General features: G+C 46.7%; 2 protein-coding genes across 2 annotated transcripts; both read right to left on the bottom strand.

Moving 5' to 3' along the window:
* Positions 1–269: 269 nt before the first annotated feature.
* On the bottom strand, positions 270–1,680 carry LOC141042555 (serpin-Z2A-like). The gene is made up of 2 exons (XM_073511307.1): positions 1,184–1,680; positions 270–1,097 (listed from the first exon to the last, which is right to left on the bottom strand). The coding sequence occupies exons 1-2, from the start codon at positions 1,610–1,612 to the stop codon at positions 282–284; spliced, it is 1,245 nt and encodes a 414-aa protein (XP_073367408.1). The 5' UTR covers positions 1,613–1,680; the 3' UTR covers positions 270–281.
* Positions 1,681–2,509: 829 nt separating this feature from the next.
* LOC120962081 (uncharacterized) lies at positions 2,510–7,067 on the bottom strand. Its single transcript, XM_040385977.3, has 5 exons — positions 6,837–7,067; positions 5,754–5,953; positions 4,578–4,679; positions 3,172–3,223; positions 2,510–3,068 (listed from the first exon to the last, which is right to left on the bottom strand). Exons 1-5 carry the CDS (start codon positions 6,991–6,993, stop codon positions 2,959–2,961), a joined length of 621 nt encoding a protein of 206 aa, XP_040241911.1. The 5' UTR covers positions 6,994–7,067; the 3' UTR covers positions 2,510–2,958.
* Positions 7,068–9,720: the final 2,653 nt, after the last annotated feature.

Here is a 9,720-nt window from a genome sequence, read left to right as displayed (position 1 = left end):
TAAATGTAAAGTACCCGTATTCCTGTACTCGTCTTAACATTCGCGTGATTTTCTTGTAGTGCATCCATTGATGCATCCATCAGGTCATGATAAAAAAAAAGGATGCATCATCGTTGAGCTTACCAAAATGCAGAGATGGATGTCTGTCGATACCTAACTTTAACTATTGTCTGACATATAGTCGATTTGTTTAGTCTATTTCCTAGTATTATCTATTATTGTTGTATGAGACATAATACTAAATCAACTAGGAGCTCGAATGACATTACTACTCCTTATTACTACTGTGGGCTGGAAGGGTCAAGGACATGACCGGCAAAGACCACGGCCCCGGATACCTCCTCGACGATATAAAACGCGAACGGGTGGTCGGCGACGAACTCCATCGGCCTCCTCGCACACTGCTTCACGCGTCCAGTGACGGCCGTGCAGGCTGCAGCCACGGTGCCTTCCTCGTTCACCTCGAGGACGGCCTTGTGGAACACCTCGTCCAGGCGCACGTCGCAGTCGATCTTCGTCGCGAGGCCGGAGAGATCCGCACTCTCACTGAATGCATCCCGGAGTCCGAGGCCCTGTAGGACTTTGGCGAGGCGGCAGAAGAATGACATCTTGAACTTGGGCAGCATTAGCTTCCTCACGCTGCTACGGTGCTTGGGCACGTGGTCGAGCAGAGAGCCGCCCACCTCCGCCAGAGCGGTGACCATGGCGTGCAGCCCGTCGTTGTCGTCCGGGAGGAAGACGCACATGGAGTACCGCGACGACATAGCGGCAGGGGAGGTGGAGGAATCACCGGCCTTGTACGGGAGTTTGAGCAACTTGAAGCCTTTGCCCTGTGAGGCGAAGAGCTTGCATTCTCCCGGCAGGGTCATGAAGGGGACGTGGACTGGGTCGGCGTCGCCGAGGCGGTAGAACTGGCTGTTCTCGGTGAGCTTTTGGGGGAAGCGGGTCTCCCAGACACCCTTGAAGTAGATGGCGTTGGTGAGCACGAACCTTGAAAGTTGGGACAATGACCTCTCCGGCAGGATCTCCGAGATGAGATTGTTCGTCGCCGCCGCCGCCCACTTGTTGATCTCTTTCCTGATCTTCTTCCTATCACCCTGCAAGCACAAGCAAGCACAAGTTTATGTCAACCGGTGATCGACGGCGGATAAGAACGAAAATATTAAGTGCTTGTTGTGCTGACCTCGGCGAAGTCGACGGCGCGTATCTCAGCATTATAGGACTCGGCGGCGGTGTGGAGGAAGTCAGGCGTGAGCTCCATGTGTTTCTGGTGAAACACGCCATAGGCGTAGGTGATGACCGGCCCACCGGAGCCGGACGGGTCGGCGGCGAGGCAGCTCACGAACCCAGCGAGCTCGTCGGATGACGCGGCGCCGAGCAGGGCTAGAAGCTGATCCAGGGTTCTGCCGCGGGCTCCGGCGGCCACCAGGCCGAGCGTGGTGTAGAGGGACAGCGGCGAGAAGGCGATGTTGCTGTCCCTGGCGCCGTCTCCCTCAGCGAGCTTCTTGGCCACGCGGAGCGCGAACGCCGTCAGGCCGTCGGAGCTCATGGCCGGTGGCGACGACGACCCGCGCGCCTTCTTGCTTGGCCTCTCCGCCTCCTGGTCTCCCATGGCGTCCTAGCTTGACAGCCGATGCGATTGAGGGACGATGTTCAAGTGTTGGCGTAAATTAAGGACGGCTGATGGATGCAGAGGTACATATATAAGGACGGTGCATAGCTAATATGGTAAGTATTATATGATGGTAAATAAACCCTAATCAAAATATCCTTTGGCCTGTGCTTAACATGGTTATTGCTGCTTCCTTATGGAGCTTGTGGAGACTAAGAAACGGTTTCTGTTTTCAGGGGCAGAAATGGAGAAACGTGAACTGCATTCTTGCAAGACTAAGCTGTTATTTGCACCAATGGAAGATTCTCTGCGACGATGCTCAAGCAACCCTGCTGCAAAGGTGTATCCTTCTGTTGGACAAATGGCGTGGAGAACTGATGCAGATAGCCTGGAAGTGAGATGTGGGAGGGGAGCATGAAAGGCGCGCGATTCAAGAAAATCTTCTTTGTTCCCTCTCCTTCTGATCTGGTTATGTAATCAGTAATACCTAGTTTTCGTTTCCTGTTCTGTGGGAGAGAACTTCTGCTCTTGAGCGCTAGGTAGCGTAGTCTCCTAGTGTGTTGCTTTATTCTCTGTTTAGGCGCATATTGGATCTGGTTGTGACTGCTTTTTCTGCTTCAATTTATAAAGTTGGGGCAGGGGGAGCAACCCCTTTCATTCAAAAAAAAAAAGATCCTTTGGCCGTCCGATTGTGATTGTCAAACCATGGGATAGGAATAGGATCTCTCCGTTGGACCCGATCTTATCAACATCAGGCAATAATCGACATCTGAGTCGACACCAACAAGAGAGCAGGTTCAGACTAACGTTGAGTTTTTTCAGAAACGAAGAAGGTTCAGGCTTTGGAATGCAATCAATCTGACAAAATACAACTAACCAACTGCAGATGCAACAATGTTTGGACACTAGTACCGAGTAGATTTAGAAACCCGCAATGTTTGGACATTATAATGTCCAACAGACCTATCATTCAACATTACAATGGCATGTGCTCGATCCAGGGAGACGATCCCTAAGATCCAACTGTAGCACTATGACATGAGCTGGGATGGTTACGAGTCATTCAGGAAACACGCATACTGTCAAAGAGATCTACACTATATATCTCCCGACCTAACATTTGAGCACTCGGACACGTGCATGGCATATGAATCTCGAACCCAAGACCCTAACCCAGCAATATAGCTTGAGCCCGACGGATCGTGCGGACGTATCTACCAGAACGAGATTACCACCCAAAGTCAAAGTATATATGCTGTACACATCACTCACTATGTTGCTTTCACCAAGTTCAGTTCCCTGTATCCGTCAGTCAGTAACTGCTGGCATCATACCAACCAACCAGTTCACACGGCGTGTCGGGCAACGAGGATGTCCCGGTAGGCGGCGGAGATGAAGGCGTACGCGACGATGAGCACCAGGATGTCGTCCAGCAGACCACGGTACCCCAGGAAAGCTGGAAACAAAACAGCATAATCATATACAGACGCTCTTGAAATTCATAGAGATTGTTTGCCGGAGGAGAGGAGTAAGATGACTGAACCAACTAGCTGCCTTACCTTCAGGGAAAAGGTCTATAGGGCTTGCGAGGTACACCAGAGCGAGGGTTGCCTGCAAGCCATCCAACAAAGTCGGTTTAGAATAGCAAGATTTTAAACAATCAAAGTGATTGTAGATTGTACATGCTTGACGAATGTGTATCATAACTGCTGCTAGTTATCGGTGAGACTGAAACATTGCTGACAGTAAACTCAGAGGCCGAAGCTAAACAAGTGGTACAAGATTCACACAGAAAAGTAACTGAAATCAGACAAGATATCATATCCTATCTAATCGGGTCGATGGCCCAGACCTAGAGCAGATGATGACAGAGTAAAACAAGATCCTACAATGGCCAAAACAGACAGACACTGAGGAGAAAATTCGATGATGGTTGTGTATGTTTCTTCAAGACTTGATCATAGTTCATTTCCTCTTCAAGACAGTCTAAAACTTGACAGACAGCAACATGATATTCTATGTTCAATTTCAAAAGCTTTGCATGGTGGGCTTTCAGCAGAGTATATGCCATTATCCAAGCAAGATAAATCTGAATATTATGGAAGTAATTAACTCAGAAAGGTACAAGGGTTTCAGTATGCAATGACTGATGGTGATATGCTAAATGAGTTGGGCTTTCTTAACTGACCCATATTTTCCTAATTCTTATCAAGTACTCCCTCTGTAAAGAAATATAAGAGTGTTTAGATCACTAAAGTAGTGATCTAAATGATCTTATGTTTCTTTACAGAGGGAGTAATTTCTAAATAACTGTATGCCAAGAATCGACTAGCATCCAGGAAATGAAATTCAGCCATATAGAACCAAAAGTTCATCCAATAAAAAAATGCCATTCTCTTGAGAAAATATGAAACTGATGCCCCATTACTCAAAACAGAATTTTCAATGAGATAACAGTTGCTATTCAAAGTGCATTACTTGAGTGATGTGGAAATATAAAAAAACATGGAAACAATATATAGTAAAATATGAAGAAAACAACAAAGAGAAGATGGCCCACTAATACCTGTGGAACTATAAAAAAATCACAAGAAAGAACTATGATGTACAATAGTCTCACACTTTCTACCATTTTACTTAAGAATTCGACCTATGAATTTGGGTGTTTGACATTGACAGGATCTGTAACTCCTTTTAGGTTGTAGCAACCAAAGAAACGACTTTCAGTTGGTAAACTACTAATCTAGAAGCGACGGCTCACAATATTATGAAGTAATCAACTAGTATTTTGGAATACTGATATCGGTCTACTGGTCCACTGACACCATCCAGAATCTAGTAAATGAGCACTAGACTATGCTGTCTGCTCCCTAATTGCCATTATCCAAACAATGTCAGGCCCAACAATATCACATGATAAATGAAGATGGCAGAACTGGACTGATGGACACATGGATGGACTTACTGCCAATGCGACTTGGATTTTGAAGGAGGAGGGAGGTTCTTGGCGTGTGTCTCTGAATTCTGCCAGCATCCTCCTCATGTAAAAGGGCTGGTCCAGCAACCACTGCAAACACAGATATCCAGCAAATGAAAAGCATTGCCTGCCATTAGATGAGATGAAAAGAAAAACAACCACAGTTTTATGTGATAAGAGCATGCTTTTGACTCTTAGCTTGTGATTCACATACAACATGCATCTGCTTTCGATAGTGATTATGTCTAACAATTGCCGAGCATTCTCAGTTCCAGATAGAGAACTAATTAGCAATTACTCCCTCCGTTCCTAAATGTAAGTCTTTGTAGAGATTCCACTGGGTGGACTACATACGGAGCAAAATGAATGAATCCACACTTAAAATGCATCTATATACATCCGTATGTAGTTCATAGTAGAATCTCTACAAAGACTTATATTTAGGAACGGAGGGAGTACTTGTTTGACTTCGCTATTGTACAACAAACAATCAAAGTTCAAGACCATGAATTTGGCAGCATGGTAAGGATTATACATACTCTTACTTCTAATGGACTAACATAGATGAGTGCATACTTTCTAGCTGGACAGAACAGTTGTCATTACAGTCAAGTCCTACTAATATATATGAACATACAGTAACAATTTAACATAATCTCTCAACTCAAATAATGTTTCAGAAGCCATTTAACCAAGAATTGTCTGTGATAATTTACATTGCTCAATTAGTTAGGTGTGACTGCAGTATATCAACAACCGAGTTTCAATTGTACCGTACTACTACCCTCTGATATACATTTGAGTCGCAGTACCTGGATTTATTGAAAGCAAATTCGAAGGGTTACTGTTACAACTTTTAGGACATTGGACTGTACAAGTATGCAGAGATAACAGAACTGCTTCTACAGACTGATCTAGATAAATTAACAGGAGTTCATCAGACAAATCTAAAATAGTACAACTCTGTTTAGTTATATTTTCAGAGATGAAGTAAGATTTCACTTGAAAATGTCCAGAATTTATACATGAGAAAGAAGCCAAGGAAAAAAAATCATGTACTGATCCCTAATCAAGTGCACTTAGGCCTCTTCCACTGATGTAATCCAGACTGCAATGCACTTAGTATAGGTAGAAGGGTCTATCCAGAAGACATGGCAGGTATACCTGAATCATACTGTGAGGTACTCCAGCAAAACGGCCATTGTACTGCTCAATTCGGTTCATGACAGGAGCGATTTCTGGCTCATCACGCAGCAGGGAAGCAACTTCAGATGGTACCAGCAGCGTTATGGGGCGACGACAAACAGGGCAATTGGATGGCCGAAGGACAGATCCCTGTAGCCACACCCCCACAATGCAATGTCCTGTACACAAACAAATGGCAATGTCAGCAGTGAGAAATTTTGTTTATCAATGGTCCAGGACCAAAACGTTCGCCAGCAGTCGAACTAACCAGCAGCCCAAAACACAACGCCGAGTCGAGCATCAAACAGGAGTAAGCAAAGCAGCCTAATTGAGCATTCCAGTACCAGCAATTGACATTGCCATGGACTCAATCATTGCACGAATTAATGCACTAGACTTACATGGACAAGCATCTGAAGTTCCACAAGCGCACATGGCCCATACATATAACATAATGTCTAGGAATGATCAAACATGCCAAATCACAATTACAAAACAAGCATGATCCGACCTGCACACCCTGCATCATAACACATTTACAGATTCCAAATGCACGGCCCCGAACAAAGTGGCACCAAATTCTCCCCAAAACCAAGGAGATCACACAAGGCAGCTAGAGCCAAGCAACTACCTGACGGAACTAAGCAATCCATGTCGAATCGGCACATTACAAGCCACGGGGGGTGCGCGCACAGCAGAGGCACCACCAATCAAACAATACGCATGGAATTTATGAACAAATGCGTGTCCCCGAACAAACTGGCACGAAATCCTCCCCCAAAACAGCACAACAGCTAAGCAACTATATCGGAACCAAGCAATCCGTATCAAATCGGCACATCACAACGCCCCCGCGCCCAACGAGAGGCAGCGAAGCATTTCAACCCAACCCCAACCCGAACGCAAGCCCCGCATCGCGACGAAGCATATATATACGACGCGGATGGGAAATCGAGGAACCAAATCGAGCGCGCGAGGGCGCTGCGGCGCGCGGAGCAGCCCAGGCGCGGGCGCGGGCGGAGGGATGGGAGGGGGAAGGCGGGCGAGCGAGGTGGCGCTTACCGCAGAACCAGTGGGAGCAGTTGGCCTGGTGGGGGACGGAGATGTCGACGCCGCGGCACACGGCGCAGCGCGCGCCGACGGGAGGGGCCACGGAGGCGGAGGCGGAGGCCGGGGCCATCTCGGGGCGGCGCCGTCCTCTGGAAACTTCTGGAAGCATCTGGAAGCTCGGTCGAGGGTTTTCCCGCGGCGCGCTCGAAGCGAGGTGAGGTGAGGTGAGGCGAGGGGCAGTACCGGGAGGCGGAGAATGCGGGCGGATATTTATAGAGGCGGCGTGCCGGGCGGAAGGGGGGAGGGAGGAGGTGGTGCCCCCGTGGCAGGTCAACAGGTCAAGCCAAAAAGATGGTGTTCAAGTAAAAAAAATCTACACCGTACTATTGATATTGATATAAAAAAAATAACTGTACTGTATTGTGATGCCAAAAACACTCTTATATTTTGAGATGGTTGGAGTATATAAGAGAGCGATCTCCATCGCAAATAACCACAGTTTTATGTGATAAGAGCTGCCCAGTTCACATCATTGCTACCTTCATGTGCTTGAGACCACGTGTCGCCCCTGCAGAAACCACCAGCGGGCCCACCAGAGACTAGATCAGGCCCACACTACACGTCTGCCACTGCAGAATGCGCAGGAGGAGAGTGATAGACGAGGCACAAAGGACGCCCATGCCCAACGAGGACGCGAATCATCGGTGCATAAGGTACTGGATTGGAAAACAAGCATGAGAAGCTGAGAGGGAAGACGGAGGGATGCTTGGGAGGAAATAGGACGAGGAAATCACTAGTCTCTGGGCACCCCTCTCCAGAATGCCCCAGAATCCCGGAGCTACATCTGAAGCAGACCCCGACCGACATTGTGTCCAACCGAATATAAGTGTAGAGTTGGTCCTGGAATCCGGGCGTCCCAGGATTGGCTCTGAAATACGACACTTCCAGAATCTGTCCCTGGCTCCAATGTTATATCCAGCAGACATCAAAGGCATATGGTGCATGTTGGAGCTTACATGCTCTAGAGTAAGTTCCGGATTCTGAGCCATTTCGGAGGTTCCTCTCTCTCTCTCACACACACACAAAAGCTCAAAAGTTGTATGACCTCCATTTCCCTCCATCAACACATTCCACGCCTTTGAGGGAAAAGAAAGAGGAGCCCCCGATTTATATTTTCATTGAAGATAGTTGGGTTTCCCGTTGATTTCATTAAGGATTTGTTACTCTTGGAGGTTGTTGACTCCTCAGCAGTAGGAGGTCTCCGATGAGGAATCAGTTTGTGATTTGCCCCAGGCAAAGTTTACGAAGATTTGAAGGCCACCTCAAGGTCTACCACAAGTGATTGGGAATCGCCTTCTCAAGGAGAATAGGGTGAACTTCGTTGTAACACCCACCCCACCAATGGTGATTATCTTCCTTCCAAGGAAGTGAATATCGGGATACATCCTCATCTCCGTGTCTTTAGTTATCTCTAATCTAGCTCATAACATTTTATTTACTTTGGTCAGTTTAACCTTGCATTCACTATAACGTGGTAAAATCATTATATTATACCCTCTTTTTTTAAACTACAAAGTGTGTTAAAAAAATTATAGTCAATCATGCATGTTTGACCAAGTTTTTTGACAACAATATTAAATATCTATAATATCATTTTTTTTCACTCCAGTTGCAGTAGCACTTGTCATGCAGTTGTAAATCTAGTGTTGGACATGCAACAGTCGGACAAACGCCCTATCGGCCTCATTGCAATCGTGTTGGGGGTCATGCAGTTCCAGTTCGGTTACCACGCTTGTAGTTGCAAGTCTAGTGGTGGACATGCAACAAGCCAACAACCCAAGTTGTAGTCGGGTTGCAACACTTTCAGTTGCATGTCTAGTGATGGACATGCTACTGGCCGGCCACCCCCTACCGACCCCATTACAGTCTTGTTGGGGGGGGGGGGCATGCAACTGTAATTGGGTTACAACGCTCGTTGTTGCAAGTCTAGTGGTGGCCACTCAACTGTCTGACACCCCATTTGCAGGCCCATTAGGAACCACACAGTTGCAGTTGGGTTGTAACAGTTGCGTTTGTTGGAAATATGCCCTAGAGGCAATAATAAATGGTTATTATTATATTTCTTTGTTCATGATAATTGTCTATTATTCATGCTATAATTGTATTGTCCGGAAATCGTAATACATGTGTGAATACATAGACCACAAAGTGTCCCTAGTAAGCCTCTAGTTGACTAGCTCGTTGATCAACAGATAGTCATGGTTTCCTGGCTATGGACATTGGATGTCATTGATAACGGGATCACATCATTAGGAGAATGATGTGATGGACAAGACCCAATCCTAAGCATAGCATAAAAAGATCGTGTAGTTTCGTTTGCTAGAGCTTTTCCAATGTCAAGTATCTTTTTCTTAGACCATGAGATCGTGCAACTCCCGGATACCGTAGGAGTGCTTTGGGTGTGCCAAACGTCACAACGTAACTGGGTGACTATAAAGGTGCACTACGGGTATCTCCGAAAGTGTCTGTTGGGTTGGCACGGATCGAGACTGGGATTTGTCACTCCGTGTGACGGAGAGGTATCTCTGGGCCCACTCGGTAATGCATCATCATAATGAGCTCAATGTGACTAAGGCGTTAGTCACGGGATCATGCATTGCGGTACGAGTAAAGAGACTTGCCGGTAACGAGATTGAACAAGGTATTGGGATACCGACGATCGAATCTCGGGCAAGTAACATACCGTTTGACAAAGGGAATTGCATACGGATTAATTGAATCCTCGACACCGTGGTTCATCCGATGAGATCATCGTGGAACATGTGGGAGCCAACATGGGTATCCAGATCCCGCTGTTGGTTATTGACCGGAGAGGCGTCTCGGTCATGTCGGCATG

This window comes from Aegilops tauschii, chromosome 3 (assembly GCF_002575655.3).
Source record: "Aegilops tauschii subsp. strangulata cultivar AL8/78 chromosome 3, Aet v6.0, whole genome shotgun sequence".
Classification (NCBI taxonomy): domain Eukaryota; kingdom Viridiplantae; phylum Streptophyta; class Magnoliopsida; order Poales; family Poaceae; genus Aegilops; species Aegilops tauschii.
Note: the sequence above shows the minus strand (reverse complement) of the source record. Positions and strands in the feature narration are given on the sequence as shown.

What these genes read in the sequence shown, in the direction of transcription:
- LOC141042555 (XM_073511307.1), bottom strand. Translation starts at nt 1,612, where the DNA reads ATGGGAGACCAGGAGGCGGAGAGGCCAAGCAAGAAGGCGCGCGGGTCG. An exon ending in GCGCCGTCGACTTCGCCGAG is followed by an intron (nt 1,098 to 1,183) that starts GTCAGCACAACA and finishes TTGTGCTTGCAG; the next exon opens with GGTGATAGGAAGAAGATCAG.
- LOC120962081 (XM_040385977.3), bottom strand. Translation starts at nt 6,993, where the DNA reads ATGCTTCCAGAAGTTTCCAGAGGACGGCGCCGCCCCGAGATGGCCCCG. An exon ending in TACCTCACAGTATGATTCAG is followed by an intron (nt 4,680 to 5,753) that starts GTATACCTGCCA and finishes CTGTGTTTGCAG; the next exon opens with TGGTTGCTGGACCAGCCCTT. An exon ending in TATAGACCTTTTCCCTGAAG is followed by an intron (nt 3,069 to 3,171) that starts GTAAGGCAGCTA and finishes TTTTGTTTCCAG; the next exon opens with CTTTCCTGGGGTACCGTGGT.